Below are 17835 nucleotides of genomic sequence, written 5' to 3'. Positions count from 1 at the left end.
GTCGCTTAACCAACTGAGCCACCCAGGCACCCTATGGTGGCTTTTTAAAGATTTACCTGTGCCTTCCCCTGAGCCCCTCGTCCCAGGACTCAGGAGCTCCAGTTCTCATTTATTTTAAGAGTGTTTCATGCCTGCTGCAGCCGCCCCTCCTGAGCCTCCCCCGGGCCACTGCCCTGCACAGGAAATGCCTACTATCTTCAGAGCCGCCCGGGACTCTTGCCAGGGACTCAGGCCCCCCCACGCAGGGGCTGTTGAGGAAGTGCTGCTCGAAATCCACTCCACAACTTGGGTGGAGAGACTTAGTTTTCCACGCTTCTCCTTGACCCCACTCTGTATTGAATCCCCTCTGGGGCTCGCAGCCTAGCCCGCAGGGGCTGTCCCCCGGCCACGCCTCTGACTGTTCTTGAACTCCGCTTTCCCTGCTCTGAGCACATCGACAGAGGCAGAGGGGATGCCTGGGCATTGGTTCGAGCACAGGCGATGGGCCAGTTTGTGTTTGTGGGGCTATAATTCGGGGACATCAAGCCCACACAAACGCCACCTGTCTTCCAGAAATGACACTTATCCTGCTTAAGAAACTCAGCCCCCCGACACTGATCACTGTCCACAGCATAACTGTCTTATTCTTTAAAGTGGTTGCATTAGTTTCCTGATCATCTGCCTGGGGAGGTGGGATATGAGCCAGTATGGTCGCCTCATTGGTTCTCCCCCACCCAACAAGGATTGGTAGGATTAGTGACCTAGTTATTGGAGGAAGGCATCTTTAAGAAAAACCCAGACGTGTCCTGGCCCCGAGCAGCACCCTTCTTTTTATCAAGTGTGAGGAGGGAGTGGGGGGGGGGACACAATGAGCACTAGGAACTTAAGGGTCTTTTATCAGAGTGTCTGAAATGTTGGCCACCATGGCTCCCGATAATGACCTCTGACCGTTGGGAATGGATCTTGCTGGGAGCAGGTCCTTTAAAGCTCAGCAGGGTGGGAAGCATGTCCTCGGGACCAGAACCACGGCAGCTCCTGAAGGCCGGGCGGTCCCCCCAGTGATCTCTCAGGCCCTCTCCTGAAACAGAGCAGGGCCGCCGTCCCTGCTGTCGCCACAGCAGAGCCTCGCCATGCACCCCTGACTCCCACAGCACGTGCTTGCCAGCACCTGTGCGGTGGGGGGTGCGGCAGAGAAGGCAGCCACGGACGGTGTGGTGGGGTTCCCGGAGGGGCTGCCTCATTCTTCTGGCAACCAGGCGGGCAGTGGTAGGGGTAATCATTTCGTGGGGAGTGGGGGGCTCAGGTAGGAAGTATTCCTCAAGCATCTGCCATGTGCAGTGCTGTGACGGAACGATGAAGCAGAGTCCTGCCCCTAAGAGACCCCCGATCTACTGGGGGACCCAGATGGGAGCGAGGTTGTTAGCTTTGCGTCTATGAGGGCTAACAGGGATGCCGTTGGCCCGTAGGAGGGGCACATAGCACTGTCTTGGGAGAGCAGGGCAGGCTCCCCTAGAGGAGTTCTCCTGGCAAGGAGGGACTGAGCTACGGCGGCCCTGATGAACACTGGGAAGGCTCGTGGCTCTTCTGGAGGGTGGAGGCAGGGAAGGTGAGTGGGGAAGGCCTTGATGGACAGATGGTGGTGGTGGGGCGTCCTGGGCAGAGACAACATCTTGGGCAAAGGCCCAGGGGTGTGAGGGCATGTGGCGTATTTGAGGAGCCACAGAGGACAGCCCTTGAGAGCTGCTGGACCATGGGTGTCCACAGGTGGGGAGGGATGGGGGTGGTCGGCCTGGGAGGAGTTCCCCTTCCAGTCCTGGGGGAGGTGGGAGCTGTGGGAGGATTTAAGCAGAGAGGGAGGTCTTCCAGCAGGCAACTTCGAGAGGTTACTCTGGTGGCTGAGCTTGGAGGACTGACCCCACCGGGGGGCCTTGAGCAAGGTGGTGCCTGAGGCTTCACGAAGAGGGTGGATTTGCAAGGCTTTGGGGGGCAGGTAGGGAGAGGCTATAGGGCCGGGAAGGCTCCAGGCCAGTGACCCTCAGGCTGGTGGGCAGCAGGACGGCCTGGCTGCTTGTTATAGCACAGGTGGTTGGCCCCTGGCTCCGCGGTCTGGATGGGACCAAAAATTCGCAGTTCCAGTGGGCTCCCAGGTGGTGATGCTGCTGCTGATCAGAGGCCACCCTCGGAGAACCAGGCACTGGGCTCCAGGCTCAGGTGACAGATTCCTGGGGCTGCGAGGGAGCGAACACAGCCACGTGGTTGCAGTGGCGTTGTGGGCGCCTGTCCCCTGCTCGGCTCTGAGCTGCTCCGGCTCCGGGAGGTGCTCAGCCCCCTTTGTCTGTTTCCCTTCCAGGCGCCGCTTCCCTGAGCTTCCTGGTTCTGGTGACAGGCTGCACGTCCGTGGGCAGAATTCCAGAGGCCGAAATCTACAAAATCACCGCCACAGACTTTTACCCCCTGCAGGAGGAGGCCAGGGAGGAAGACCGCCTCACAGCCTTGAGGAAGATCCTCAACTCAGGGGTCTTCTACTTCTCGTGGCCCAGTGATGGGTCCAGCTTCGACCTCACCGTCCGGGCACAGAAGCAGGGCCGCGACAGCTACGAGTGGGGGAGCTCCTTCTTTTGGTGAGGGCCCTGGGTCGTCTCCTGCCGCCCCGCCCCCGCATCCCCGTCCCCCTTCGGTCACATGGAGGGCGGGCTCTGATTGGCACCTGTGTCCTTGTTCTCTGCTTTACATCATCCCCAGGGTCCTGGGGTACCTCTGAGAGCCCAGTTGCTCTCAACACAGTGAGAAGAAAGCTAACCCCCCCTCCCCGCCCTGGGCTCAGAGAAGGTGTTCGAAGTGGTCTAATGTAGATTTAGAAAAGAAACTCTCCATAAGTAAAGAGCATGAGAGCCGGCATCCACCGGGGTACTTCCTAAGTGCCGGGCCGTGCTCAGTGTTCCTGTGGCCCTCTCAGCGACCCTGGTTACCCTCTGGTGCACACACATTTTACTACTGCTTATATACGGTGCTCATGTTCTAATAAGTTCCCTGCTGGTAATAACTCAGGATCCTCATAGTAACCTATGAGGTAGGGTCTGTTTGTTATGCCCATTTTACAGATAAGGAGACTGAGGCTTGAACAAGTGAGGGAATTCGAGCCCAGGCATTCTGGCTCCAGATCCTGTACTGTTAATCACCAAGCCAAACCAGCTCCTCCAACAATGAGGAAACTGAGTCAGCCTGCCAAGGTGACACGTAGTCATGTGATAAGACGTATCCTGAAGCCCAGACCAAGGTGCCTGGATTTCTGTATGTTGAGGGTTATTCAGGTGCTCCTTCATGGACACAGCCAGGTGTGGATGACTGTATAAATATGTAAATTATCTACAGCTCTCTCTGGACGCTGGGGGTCATGACCCTGGCAAATCCTGTTGGGGAGGGGTGGTGCAGTGATTTACACTGACAGGTGCCAGGCCTGGGTTGTCAACTGCTGTACCCTTCAGATTTGCCAGGAGATGTGTAAGAAGTGAGTCAAGCCGACATGATGAAAATCGTGCCATAGAAATTGCTCCAGTTTGCCTCATGTACTGAATGTTCTTAGAATTCCAGTGCTGGCCCTTTGGAGCCACCCGTTTTCCAGCCCTAAGACTGGGTTGGTGAGGCTTATTTACATCCTTTATTTATGCCTGCCTCCCTCCCTCCCTGTGCCCAAACCCAGAAACTCGTAGGTCTCCTTCACTGCATGAATGTTTTCTTCCTTGGTGCTTTGGGCCCCCCACCCCTGCCAGACTTCTGTTTGGAGAAAGAGGCTTCACCATATCCTGCCGTGCGCCTCGGCATTCCCTACCCCCAGGCCCTCTTGGACCCTCTCTTGGGTTCTTGGGGCAGTAATGTGCTCAAACTTGAAAACACCCGTGAATCTCCTGCTGATCTTGTTCAAATGCAGATTCTGACTCAGCCGGTCTGGGGGGGGGGGGCAGACTCAGCGTTTCCAGCCAGGTGACCACGGTGGCTCCTGCCCTGGGGTTTGAGGACCCCTCTCTGAGAAACAGGTCCAGGGGATGGTGTTTCTGTGAATCATTAAGTCCATTTCGCAGGGACGAGCTGGTGCCCCTGAAGTCCACTGAAGTTAGGGAGGCAAGGGCTGTGGATTCTGAGCGATATCTGTGCTAAGGCCACGGAGCAGGGACTGGCGGGCAAGGAGAGGTCTCAGAGCCTGTGACATTCCTTGGCAACATCTTAGGACGGTAGGGGATGCCTGGGGAACCGGGTGGCCTTTGTGACTGCTTTTGTCAGGCTTTCTTCTGTGAGCTGTGGGGCTGGAGACCTGGGGCCCCCAGAGAGCAGCAGGAAGGGTGCAGACCACGAGGTGGAGGCTGAGGGGGGCTGGGGAAGGGGCAAGCCCCAGGTGGACACCAGACTGTATCTTGAGCTGAGAGGAAGCAGCAGTCTGGAGGGTGCCAGGCCGCTGGGTGTGGTGTTCGGGCGGTGCCCACAGAACTGACCACAACTGAGTCAGCCCCGACTGAGTGGTCACGGGCTTGGTTGCTAAAGCCACCATTCGGGGGTGCCGCGTTCCAGGTCTGGACCCACATCTGGAGTCAGATGGGGTCAACACGGAATGTGGCTGGTGAATGGGGGGGGGGGTGTAGGGCGGTGTGAAGTTGTTTTTCCGGGCTGCTGATGGACCCCGCCGAGAATTGCTTCCCAGTGGAATGCGAGCCTGGGAGGAAACTCACAGTGGTTTTCCTTTATAGATCTGGGTCCCTTCCTCCGAGGAGAAGAGCTGTCCTCCTATAGCACGCCAGGCCAGTGTGGCTACAAACAGGGATTCTGAGTTGACTGTTTGGCAACAGGCTCCTTTGCCTGACCCCTGGTGACTGATGGCGGCCATAGCTGTGTGGCTGGGAGACTGGAATATTACGGAGGCTTTGCCTTGATGCCATATGCAGATTTGATTTGTTACTAAAGCTGGTTCATCATCTGAATTTTGGAGAGCGATTCAGAAGAGGAAAACACGTTTTTGTAAAGGAGTGCCCTGTGATCATCATTTTTCAGGCAGACAAGCACAGTGGTTAGGAAAGCTCAGAAGGGGGCCCCACGTGGCCGCTCCCAGAGGGGTGGGGTTCCTCAGCATCGGTCGGGGAGGCTGGCCCGAGACCTTGCGAGCCTTGCTGCTTGGAGAAGCCACCGGAGACATCAGGGCTCACAGGGTACTTCTGAAGAAATGAGAGAAGGCTGCTATCTCTGAGGAAGGCTCTAGGGCAGGAACAGTGCTGCCTTTTTTAAACAAATAGGGCATTGTGATCTAGATTTGCTTAATACCCTGTGGGAGAGAGCCTTTTGGGAAGGTTCCTGCCTCCCTGGGAGTGTCCGAGAGACCCTGGAAGGTGCTGTGCGGGTCCTCTGAGCACCCCGAATGGAGCTTGGCCTGTAGTGTCAGGGGTCCTGGCACCCCTCCGAGGTCTCCCTTCTCAGAGGGGCTGCTGGGGCCGAGTAAGATCGAGTGGGTGTTGGGGAAGCTGAGAGAGCAAGGGGAGGTGGTGGCCAGCACAGGTGCGGCTGGTACTTGTGGGGCCTTCAATGAGGGAGGAGGTAGGCCTGGGGCTGGTGGGGCCAGTAAAGAGCGCAGGCTCCCAGCCCTTGCTGCTTACTGGCTCCCAGACCTTGGGCAAGTCCTTCACTTCCCTGTGCCTCAGTTTCTTTATCTGTAAGATGGGCTGAATGATAATACCTTTCACATAGGGCCTTTGGAGGATGGAGTTAATCCACCCCAAAGCACTTAGAGTGGTGCTCGGTGCACTTGATAAATGTTGGCTTTTATCCCCATCCTTATCATCATGGACACCAGGGGTCCCCAGAGCCCCAGAACAATCCACCAGATATGGGGACGAAATCCTGGAACTTTCATTGCTCTTATTTTAGTCTCATCCTTTTTATAAAAAATATTTTATTTGAGAGAGAGTACAAGCAGGGGGGAAGGGCAGAGGGAGAAGCAGACTCCCCACTGAGCAGGGGGCCCAGCGCAGGCTCCATCCCAGGACCCCGGGATCCGACCTGAGCCAAAGGCAGACACTTAACTGACTGAGCCACCCAGGTGCCCCTTGTCTCATCTTTTTTTCTTTATTTTGGATTGCTTCCTAGTGCTCTCATGGGGATAGGCTATACTTCATGGGATATATATGTCATTTAAATAAGCACGCATATATTTAATGATTATTTTTATCATTTATTATTTAATTACAAAACCTATGGTTAAGTTTTTTACTGATGGGATTTCTGATTTAAAAATGTGGAGGCCCTGGGTTTAAAGGGAGACTCCTCCCATGTTCCCTGGAAGGTGGTGGTTGGCTCACACTCCCCGCCGGGCTTTCCATTCGCTGATACTGACGCCCGCCGTGGTTTTGGGAAGGACGCCCCGGTTGATACTGCGCAGCCTCCACTGCCCTGCTGTTTGGAGCGCGGGGGGAGGGGGCGTCACAGAAGCACGTGAACCTCCCGGCCTCTCATCCCCAGCACCGAGGCCACTGCAGGCGCCCTCCCCCCACCCCTGCCCGCGCCGTGCACCTGCCCCTCCCGACTCGCTTGGGCGCAGTGGTACCTGGAGGATGCGCTGTGACCCGAGCCGCTGTGGGGCTCCATTTTGCAGGAACCAGCTGCTGCACGTGCCCCTGAGGCAGCACCAGGTGAGCTGCTGCGACTGGCTGCTGAAGGTCATCTGCGGCGTGGTGTCCATCCGCACGGTGTACGCCTCGCACAAGCAGGCCAAGGCCTGCCTCATCTCCCGCATCAGCTGCGAGCGCGCCGGCGCTCGCTTCCACACCCGCGGCGTGAACGACGATGGCCATGTGTCCAACTTCGTGGAGACTGAACAGGTCAGTGCCCGGCCCGGTCGGTGGCGCCTGGTGGTTCGGAGGGGACACGGCCGTGCACGTGCGTATCCGTTTGGGGCAGAAGAGGTCCAGGCATATTGGAGGTCGTTTCTGGTGATCGTGGCTTCCTCCTTCTGATTAGAGAACAGAGTCATTGGGGCTCTGCCTGCAAATGTGGCTTCCAGTTGGCCTGGGCTGTCTTTCTTGATTCACTTTTGCTGGGGTAATACTGCTTCCCCGAGGTACTTTCAGCTAAAAGGAAGCAGGAGTTTTTGCTATGGTCATAAAGGGTGATAGTTATTTCAGAGGGCAGGCGATGGCTGAACCAGCAGGGTTGGCAAATCTTCTTAAGACGAAAAGTAGATCAGTAAAGCAGGGATGAGAGGAGAAACCATTTTTCATTCTAAATCAACCGGAGCATGTCTTAGCACCTGGGAGTTGCGAAATCTGCGTGTTCAGCGGCACTTGCTTTCAGCTTGCATGAATATAACCCATCTGCTTAATATCTCATTGATTTTTTTCTCCCCCTAAATTCTGTTCTCATTCCCAGAGATGCTGTCTTACATTGGTTTGTTTTTTTTTTTCTCTCTAGTTGCAAATCTGTAGGCTAAGGCCACCTTGTAGACTGACAGGTGGAACAAATTATAAGAAAGGCAAACCCCATGAAAGGCACAGGTGCCACGTGGCTGGGGGTGTCACGCTGCAAACAGCCTGTTTATTTAGCCTCGATGTGGCTTTGCATCCCCTCCTTCTTGCAGCCGAGAGAGGTGTTTTCTACCAGCACGTGAGCCAGTTTAATTCAGCACAGATCTGAGCACCTGCTTTCTGCGTGTGAGCTGCCCCCTGCTTGGGCTTAAGGTGAGGAGGTCCTCTTGGAGTCAGATGCTGAGGAGGAGGACTTTGGAACGGGAGCTTTCCGATGAGCCGCATCTTGCCTGTGATGGCTGTTCATTCTGTCTCCTCTCCTGGATATAAATAATATCTGGCTAAAAATGTCAGAGAAAATGTGGCCCTGAGATTGGAGGACATTTTCTTTTTTCTTGCTCATGTCCGAGTGATGGAAAGTACTTCCTTTCGTTTGCATGGCCCCGCCTACATTACCGCATCCCATCCCCATGCTTATCCTTGTGTGATGAGCCTTTGAATCAGTGCACTCAACAGATCGTTATTGTTTATCGCCTGCCAGGGGCTGAGCGCTGTGCCAGGAACTGGGGGCCAGAGGTGCTAAGCGTATTTGTACAAATCAAAATGCCCATGCCCCTGAACCTGGCAACTGAAGCAGATGGAAGAGGTTTTTATCTGCGGCACTGGAGCGTGGCCCCTGCCTTGCTCTCCATCCGGCTTTTGGGTAGATAGTCCCTTATTTACTCTTCTTGTTTGGTGCTTCCCAGAGTTGTGAGTTTCAACCTTTTTTTAAAAAAAATTGGGGTCTCATCTATTGTATCCTTATCAAGTAAGTCATTGGAAAAGCACCTGCCCTCCCTCTCACTGTTGTTCCTGAGAGATGGGCATTTTAACACTGCAAATCTGCTGTAAAAAAGTGCCGCAGACAGGGCTTAAAACAACTATTTATTGTCTCACGGTTCTGGAGGCCAGAGGTCCAAACTCGGCGTGTTGGCAGGACCATGCTCCCTTTGAAGCCCCTAGAGGAGGATCCTTCCTGCCTCTTCCAGCTCTGGGGGCCCCCTTGTGGCAGCCCTCCCATCTCTGCCTCACCTCCATGTGGTGGCCCTCTCCCCTTTAACGAGGAGACCCCACCCTGTCCAGTGTGCCCCATCTTAACCGCATCTCCAAATAAGGTCACATTCTGAGTGCTGGGGATTAGGATTTCAACATATCTTTTTGGGGGACACAGTTGAACCCATAAAGACATAATTCAGTGTTAAGGGACAGTGCTTTAAATGCAGTACATTTAGCTTTGTGAAAAATCTCGATACTGTGCTTGCTTTTCTCATTTTTCTACAGACTAGGGCTGGGGACTTTGGTTATTTCATCTGTGTGGGCCTGGTGACTGGCATTTGTCCCATGCGCCCAACTGCTCGGGCTCAGAGACAGGGACCTTGTTTCCTCATGGCCGGCCCAGCAGGGCCTCAGAGACACCACCCGCCTGCCGTCTGGCTCCTGGAGCCTGCAGCCCCGTGCTATTTAAATGGCCTCCACCTGCCTCCTTTCTCAGGATCGCGGAGGGATTTCCTGGTTCACGCAGCCTTTGCGGTCTTCCTAGTTCGTGCTTTCTCTCCCTTTTCCTCTTCTGGACTCTGGATCAGACCGAGGTTTTCTTGATGAAACCCTCAGCCCAACCTTGCTCTAGAAGCATCAGACAGGCCGACAGGCAGCCGGACACCCCCATCTGCTGTTCCCCCAGAGATGGGCGGTGAATGTGGCCCTCATCCGGGACCAGCATGGCTCCTTGGGCGCATGGTGATTTTGTTTTTACCAGACATGTAACGGGTCAAGGGCGTCATGGTGGCCTTGCCCCCAGAGCGGTTCTCTGTGGGGCTACTCCCAACAGACCACATGCTCTCCCAGGATGATTCATGCCTTCCGAGAGCCCTCAGACAGTGTGACCACCATGGTGTGGGGCCGGGGGGCAGGAGTGGCGGAGAAGGCCACCCCCAGGTGCAGGGAGGCGTCAGTTCAGAGCCGACTCCAGGTATGTCCTCGTTGGCAACAGGGGAGCAGACTCGGAGCCCCCCAGCTGAGTGTGGTTGTGAGCCCGCCCAGGCAGGAAGGCAGTAGGAACAGGACAGGCACCTTCACCGTCCTGGGAGGGCCCCCCAGGCGGTGCTCACGGACGCGCACAGCACCACGTGGGGCCGCCGTGGCGGGGCAGGAGTGAAGGTGTGTGCTTCCGAGGAAAGCGTCTGGCCGAGGGACACCCTGGCCGTGCCCTGGGAGCCAGCGCAGCCCGGACGGGGGGTCAGCCACTTCCCGAAGAGGTGGCGTCTGCCGTAGGTGCGTCGTCCCCTTCCCTGAAGTGTTTTCAGAGGCAGGATGAGCAGCCAAGGCTGAAGGAAAGAAGCTGCTCCCCAAGAGACAAGAATCTGATGTTGCTCCCGCTTGTCCAAGACAGCCATTTTCTCTGTCTCTGCAATCGTGGAATGATTTTGTTGACAGCATTTTATAGCAATAGAAGTGCTTAGGTTGATCTCAGTTGTTTGTTTTTAACACAAAAACCTTTTCCTAAGTGGAGTATATATGTAACCAGTGTTGCTGCCAAGCACACCTCTGCCTTCCTCCCTCCGCCACCTGCTGGTGAGGGGGCTTCTGGGTACGGGCGCCCGGGGAGGATGTGCAGGCTGCGGGCATCTGTGCGCTCGGCGGGGGGGAAGCTTGGCAGGGGGAGCTGCACGGTAACCGTCCGGGAAACCTGCTGAAACCCCGTTGAAGTTGGCCCATCAGGGGCTGCGGGGATGTGATGGGGGCCTGGAGAAGTCACCCCCGGGAGCCCGCATGGCCCGCTGCCTGGCGTTTGTGGAACCGAGACTGTCCGGCCTGGGAAAGGATGGTGCTCTGGGGTAGCGTGCACCTGCCTGCAACCTTGGTGGCTTTGCTCAGGGTGACGGCAGAGTGTGCATTGCTTGCTGAGGCCTTCGAATCAAAGTGATGCCGTTTGCAGAGTGGGGTTGATTCGTTCCGGTAGCATGGTGTTGCCTGCTTTGTGACCCGACCGTGGAAGAAGGGCAGGCTTTGGAACGTGGGCTCCTCACCAGAGAGTGGCAGGCAGCATCTTGGAGGAAAGTGGGTGCTGAGCTGCAGCAGGAAGGGGTCTCAGCTGGGTCTGCTTGGCTCCTCTGGGCAGTCGCCCGTGGATCCCAGGCCCCTGCTGCAGAAGTGAGGCTCTTCAGACCCCAGCCTGTGGCCATGTGGGAGTGGGAATCCTTCACTAAATGCTTGAATGTGGCTGACGAATTATGCCGTGCCCCTTTGCAAACAGTGGGACTAGACAGAGAGCAGGTGGGTCCCCTGAGGCGGGGTCCTTCCTAAATTAAATGTTCAGGGAGCCGGAAGAGGGAGATGCTTTCAGCACCACCCACTCTGCCTTGCTTTAACATTTTTCCTCAGAGGAATGAACAGGCTTTCTCCTCCAAGGCAGGCTGTGTGTGTGTGTGTGTGCACGTGTGTGTGCACGTGCACGTGTAGCATGTAAGTGTGCATGTTTCGGGGGGAAGGTTCGTGTGTGCGCACGCACAGGTGTGTGCATTGATGTGTGGTGTGTGAGTGCGTGTTTGGGGGGGGTTGTGTGTGGTGTGTGTGTGGTGCACACATGTGTGCAGGTATGGACTTCATCTCAGTCTTCCTGGGAAGAAGCCTGGAGTCCTTTCGGCTCTGCTGTGAGTCATACCTGGTAGGATTGCTCTGCAGCCGTGACTCACCATGCAGAAAAACAAACCCCAAAAAGTCCCTTTGGTCTACCAAAAGAAAAAAAAGAAGAGGAAAAGTATTTGGCTATTGAAGATAAGGCCACTGATTAATCTGGGAAGGCGAGGACGTCTGCGTGTCTTCCCAGGAATGCAGCAGACTTGAAAAGCACTGGTTTGCAAACACCTTACCTGGAAATGGAAGTTGAGCCAAAGCCTTTCAGATAAAAGAGTATCTGCTGGCTTGCAAGTCTCCCTGCATTATCCCTTTCTTTTTAGGGTCCTTGGGTTTCTGCTCCCACCACTCCGTGAAAGGGGCCACTCTGAGTTGCCAAGGCCAGGGTGTCTCAGGCCCAGCGTGGGCTCGCCACCGCTCAGCCATGGTGGACTCCCTCCCACCCCATGTGTGTTCCTGCAGTCCCGCTCCCCACAGCCTAAGCCCTGCTCCCCCAGTGCTCTGACCCCTGCCCGGTCTGTCAGTCCTCCGCAGGGGCCCTCATCCACACTCCTGGGCAGTGTTCTCCTGCCCTCGAGAGCAATGAACCACCGCCCTGCACTGGCATCATCTTCCCTCATTACTCATTTACTCCTCCCTGCGACCAGGTGACAGTAACTTCACCAAGAGAGGGAAACTGAGGCCCAAAGTGGTTAAGGAATGTGGCCAGGGTCACCCTGCAGGGCACATGGGAGCTGGCAGGTAGAAGGTGCTGTCCCAGAGCCCATGAACTGACCTGCTTCCCTGTTCCCCCTCCTCTCCCCTCCCCCCAGGATCCCGATGCCCTCTGTGAAAACCACTTCTGGGAGGCGAGGCGTCGAGTCTGCCAGAAGTATTAAAACCTCTGTTCTTTAGCTCAGAAGAAAAGCACCACTGGCTTTGTCAGTGCTGGCTTTGTCTTATCACCTTGGCAACAAAGAAGGTGGTCCTGATGGTGAATGGGACGCAGAACTGAAATATCTTCACGTGGGAGGGAGGAGTGGAGAAATCAGAGGCATCTTTTCTTCCTGTCCCAGGGGTGGGGTCTGGAGTGTGGGGCCTCCTGGGGGTTATTTTCTGAAGCCCGTTCTGCCTGTGCAAGTTCCAGCTCAAGAGGAGTGTGGTCTGATGCTAGAAGTAGCTCATTTAGCACGTGTTAAAGTGAAGGGTAATAGTTCCATAGCTTGAATGAGGTCCTGGCACTGTTAAGGGCTATCCTTATAGAGAAACGTTGGCTAAATTGGTTTCTTTCTCACTAATCTGGACCTGTAAGCTTTTAATCTCCCTGTAGTCAATGATGCCTACATTAGTTTAAGCAGTCTGCTGCTTTCTTCTAGTTTTGGTCGTTTGTTTTGTTTTAAGATTTTATTTATGAGAGAGAGAGAGAGAGAGCGCGCACAAGCTGGGGGGAGGGGCAGAGGCAGAGGGAGAAGCAGACTCCCCTCTGAGCAGGGAGCCCAATGTGGGTCTTGATCCCAGGACCCAGGGATAATGACCTGAGCTGAAGGCTTAACGGACTGAGCCATCGAGGTGCTCCTGGTTTTGGTTTTTGGTTTTTATGGGGTTTTGTTGTTGTTGTTGTTGTTGTTGTTGTTGTTTTTAGTAGAATAATAGGGCGTAGCAAATTTGCTGGTAGTCCGTATCTGGAAACAGACAAGTTCTTAACCCAGTGCTTTTCCCTTTGGAAAAAGGAGTTCAACTCAACTCTGTAGCTGCCAGGCTCCCGTAATTCCCGTTGTTCCAGGGAGCTGCGCGTCTGATGCTCAGGTCCTCTGCCGCCACAGAATTACTAATGCATGTGTGATCTGAGCGTGATCTAGCCTCACAGAAAGCTACCCTGTAAGGGAGCAGGCTGGTAAGAAACGGAAAGGATCAGCAGCATAGCCCAGGCTGGCCCTGCCAGGCCAGGGTAGAATTACTCAGATAAAGGGCAGTGCATCTGATAGTCGCTGCAGCCTCCCCTCGTGATGCTCAGGACTGTACTTCTTGTCCCTGTAACACTCCCTTGCATACAACGTCGGGGGGGGGGGGGCTGCAGGTAGATGAGCTGGTACACCCCGAAGTAACGGTGTGTGTGGTGGGGGAGGAGATCTATTCTTTAGCGGGTGAGTATCCTCTGCTTCCAGGCAGGCGCTCCCCACTGGAAGCCTGTGGAGGCTGTGTGGCGTATGTTGACTTAGTGATGGGTTTAGGAACACGGTGGCATAGGGCCAGAAGCAACTGCAAGTTCAAGTCAAGTCTTGACCTGCGTTGTCAAGTGCAGTGTCAGTAACTCGTGTGGTCACCCCGGTCTTCTGGCCATAGCTTGTTTGTTTCATCCATCCCTTTGCAATTGCTCTCTGCTACTTAGCTAGTTGACAAGGTGAGAATAGAGGGCTCTAAGGAAAGTCTTAGTTAAATTCCAGAGCACATTTGCTTCTGTTCCTACAGTGGGGAGCGGGGAGGCATTGCTGGGCTTTCCAGGGAGCTGGGGAAGGCTGTGTTTAGTCCCGGGCGGCTGTGGCTCTCCCCAGGGGGCCCTGTGCCCACTCCAGACTCCGTGGAGGCTGGTCAGCCACCAGCATGCCCGTGAGCACACGGGGCTGGCCTTGGGTCAGGGAACAGCGAGGCCAGGCTGGCCAAGGGAGCCGAGGGCACAGAAGTCCCCTGTCTGCCCTTCATTCGGGCTGGTGTCGGGTCTCAGGCGGCCGGATCCCGTTACCCGGCCCCAGGACATTCAGTTTCATTGAGGAATACTTTCCCTTTATGTTTCCTTGTGGTGCAGACAATTTACATGGATGACGGAGTGTCGTCTTTTGTCCAGATCAGAGGCTCCGTTCCACTGTTTTGGGAACAGCCCGGGCTTCAGGTAGGTAATGAAAAAAGTAAGTCACCTGCCTCTCTCTTCGGAACAACTGTGGTTTGTTTCTTTTAACCCTATTTCCTTCAGTTTCCAGGCTTGTTCCTCAGGTCCATTGGATTGAGCTGAGCTGCTGAAGTCTGCACACCTCTGTGTGTGTGTGTGTGTGTGTGTGTGTGTATGCATGCACATGTGTGTGTTCACGTGTGTGTGTGGTGTTTATATACAGAAATGTATACATCGTGTGTAATCTTCTGACCCTGAGCTTGCTGTTAATGCAGGGTCTGTCTCCTGGGAAGAGTTCAGGGCATGGCACCACATTCCAAGGGAGGCCTTTGCTGATGGCACCACATGGGAAGGGAGGCCTTTGCTGATGAGCAAGCCACGTAATGTAATTGAGTGGAATTACTTTGTTAGCCCCCAAGTTCAGTGTATGGAGAACACGGCCAAAGATGTTTTTTGAGAGCTGAGACCATCCTACGGGGGCTTTGAAAGGTTTCCAGGCCCTAGTGGCCATGCAGCATGCAGCAGGTCCGATGGCCGGAGGGGGGTACCTGCTGTGGGAACACGTGAGAATGGCACGGAACTTTCCCGTGATTTCTAAAAATACACCTTGCAGTCTAAAACAGGGCTCTGGTCTGTGCCAGAGGTATTTGGCGTTCTGTCTCCTGGGAAGAGTTCAGGGCATGGCACCACATTCCAAGGACACGTTTGTCGTCCGTGGAACTGTGCACTGCCTCGTTCTCGAGTTCCTTCCCCGGAGGGTCATGGGCCGAGTGGGTCTGAGGTTCCTCAGCGTCGACCCCAGACCTTGCCATCTGGCCCAAGCGATCGTCTGTGTGCCCAGAAGACCCCCCTGCCCAGGCCTCTGTGGTTCCGGCTCCCCTTACCAAGGGCGCTGCGTGTTGGCGGTTGGGTTGTCAGCAGTGCTTCAAGAGGCTCAGGGCCGTCTGCCAGGTTCTTGGGGGCTGTTTGCCACCACTGGGTCTCTCGCCGGCCCTTGACTTGACGCCGTGGCAGCAGGAGGCACTTTGTCCACGTGGCTGTCATTGTGCCGTTGACAGTCTTGATAAGGAACCATGTCAGTTCCTGGAGGGAGGTGGAGGCGTGAGGGTCTCCTGTGGGGTCTGACTTCTGGTGGAGGGAGAAGCTTTTTCAGCCTTCAGTCTTCCCATCAGAAAGGAACAGCTAAGATGTATGAGGCTGGCTGGTGGCATTACGTGGCGGCATGGACAGACATTCCTGAGGGTGATTAGGACAGGGAAGATGATTCTGGAGCTCATCCCAAAACAGTTCTTTTAAATGGCTTTATCGCAATCTAATTTATATGCCATAAACTCCACCCATTTAAAGCGTACAATTCAGTGGTTTTTAGTGCATTTATAGAGTCATGGAGCCAATCACCGTGGTCTAATTTTAGAGGACTCATCACCACTAAGAACCCTGTCCCCGCTGGCTGTCACCCCTCCCCGTGCCCTCCCAGCTCTCCCCAAGGCCAAAGCAACAGCCAGTCTATTTTCTGTCTCTATAGATTTACCTGTTTGGGACATTCCAAAAAGGGTTTTTGAAACTTGATTTTCTTTCAATTTGGAGTTTTCCTTCTGAAACTTCTGGAGCTCTGTATTTAGAAGAATAAAAAGCAAACATCAAGTGAGTAGGGGATAAAAAGGAAGCAGGAGACAATGTTAGGTTTCACGTGAAGACTTTAAGAAATCCAGAAATTGGGGGTGGTTGTGATAGTCTTGGAATTCGGGCAGGAGCCTGTGAAATTCATCCCCTTCACCCCTGTGTCCAGTTCTGGGTCCTTCTGACCTCCGACGCTGACCCTGAGATCAGGATTTGGGATGGCCGATGTTACCAGCGGTCTGCTCCCGGCCTTACAAGCTGCCTGTCTGCAGGGCATTGCGGGGGGCGCATCCGAGTGAGTCTGATTCCCCAGACTTTCGAGAAGCTTCTCCCTCTCTCCATTGTGTCTTGCCCGAGGCTTTCCAGCTCTTGGCATCTTCCATCCCATTTCTAGGACTCTCCATGTTCCGGTCTCCCTCTTCCCAAAACAAAGCAAAACTGGTCTGTCATCCGCCTCTTTAATTTTGGTCCCCAGCTTGACCCACTTGATGCAGCCTGACCCTGACATGGAACAGCTGTCCCTCAACCCAACATGGGCAGCCTCAGTGGAGCTCGGGGGGCCAGGAGCTCGCTTTTGGCAGCCGTGGTGCCTTTTAGATTCATAACACTTGTACCGCCCCAGAGCCTCCGTGGTTTCTTCAAAATAAGTTTCCAAAGGCTCTAGTGTTTATTAATCTTACGGAGGATTTGCTAACCTTTGGGTCTGATACCCATGTTTATCCTCTAAAACCATCCACCATCAAAGAGAGATTAGGTCATCTTCAGGGCGACCGGGTTCGGTGATGGTCTGCAGTCACCCGCCTCTCTGAATTACCAATGGCAAGCCCGAGGATTGATTCTGGTTGTTTGTCTCCCCTCCTTCTTAGGTTAGATGAAAAATGCAAAGATTTTTGGGCAGACGACTTGCATTTTAAATTGCAGTGTTGCACCCTCTTGGGGGCTCTCCCTGGGAACCGATGCGCCCTCCCAGAGATAGGGCATAGGGGTGGGGACGGGCAAAGGGGACTCAGGATGATGATTTGTCTGCACGTTTTCACGGCAGTGGTGCCTTCCTTACAAGCTCCTGGATCCTGACACCATTTCGAGCCACCGTGTGCCTTTCACAATTTCCTCTTTACCATGTAAACAGCTTTGCGGTTTATAAATAGCCACACTGAAATCTTACACTTAAAGCTAATTGCTCTCCTGGTATGGTTAGTGAGGGAATATATTCTTTCTATACTTTTAGTCCATTGAAGATGTTGCTCCCCTGTCACACGCGTATACCGACGGGTCTTGCCAGGGTGAGTTAGGTCTCCGTTTTGGAAGCTTCCTATGACGTCAGCAGTTGGAGGAGGATGCAGATTAGTCCCCTCTGCTGTTCCCACCTTGCCTACACTCTACACTCGCCTCCTCCCTGTCACACCCTGTTCACTAGGCTCTTGGGTACACGGCACTGTATGTGCTCCTTTGTGTAGTTGTACTTTTTTTGGTCCCCAGAAGGATGTGAGATGCCTTGTAGCGCGACAGTTTCCAAAAATAAGACGTTGGGTTGAGGGAAACATCCTCCTAATGCAAACAAACCGAATCCGGGAGAGAGTCGCGCACGCACTGCGGGCCCCGGGTCTTGTGTGTTTGCATGAGCGAGCTCCTGTGTTTCCCAGCAGCCATCGCCCAAAGAACCACGATCGAGAGGCAGCTTCTGCTGTGATTCAGAGCATAAACTTAGCCATGATAGGCCCTGGTTCCAGTTCAAGTTCTGGTTCCCTTGGCTTAGGGGCCCTATTCTTTCGACAAGTCTTTATCTCAGAATAAGGTTCTTATCAGAAACAAAAAACCCGAGAAGTTCCTCTCTTTGCCCAGCCTTAGTTTATTCTTCTGTAAGTGGGGTTAACAGTCAACCTCACGGGGTTATGGAGAGGTTACGTCACGGCACATAGTAGAATTCAGTGCAGTTTCCAGAACCCGGAGGGTGCACAAGTGGTAGCTGTTAATATTTTTAACGTAAGTTATACCATCTAGGAGACAAGAACACAGGTTGCATTGGGAGAACATGGCTCTTTGCACCCAGAGAGTGGAATGAGAGCCTCGCCCGTGAGGTGGGGACAGTGTCCACGTGTCTCTCTATCAAGACAAGGCCCAAGGACGAGGCTGCTGGTGTCCCATCGCCCCGCCCTCAGAGCAAGCCATTTGTTCATCCCAGAGACACTGAGCATCTGTGGG

General features: G+C 54.4%; 1 protein-coding gene across 7 annotated transcripts in view; it reads left to right on the top strand.

Annotated features, from left to right (window-relative positions):
• Positions 1-17835, top strand: part of SYNJ2 (synaptojanin 2) — a 103265-nt gene that overhangs the window by 35512 nt on the left and 49918 nt on the right. For 6 of the 7 annotated variants that reach the window (XM_027601887.2, XM_027601886.2, XM_027601884.2 and 3 more), the window contains exons 3-5: positions 2330-2600; positions 6611-6836; positions 13933-14016. In XM_027601887.2, coding sequence (XP_027457688.2) covers positions 2330-2600; positions 6611-6836; positions 13933-14016 — 581 coding nt within the window. The remainder of the gene's footprint in view (positions 1-2329; positions 2601-6610; positions 6837-13932; positions 14017-17835) is intronic. The other variant, XM_027601885.2, reaches the window with a different exon arrangement.

The sequence above is a fragment of the Zalophus californianus genome, chromosome 7 (assembly GCF_009762305.2).
Source record: "Zalophus californianus isolate mZalCal1 chromosome 7, mZalCal1.pri.v2, whole genome shotgun sequence".
Classification (NCBI taxonomy): Eukaryota; Metazoa; Chordata; class Mammalia; order Carnivora; family Otariidae; genus Zalophus; species Zalophus californianus.
The sequence above is the reverse complement of the archived record's forward strand: the minus strand, read 5'-3'. Positions and strand labels throughout refer to the sequence as shown.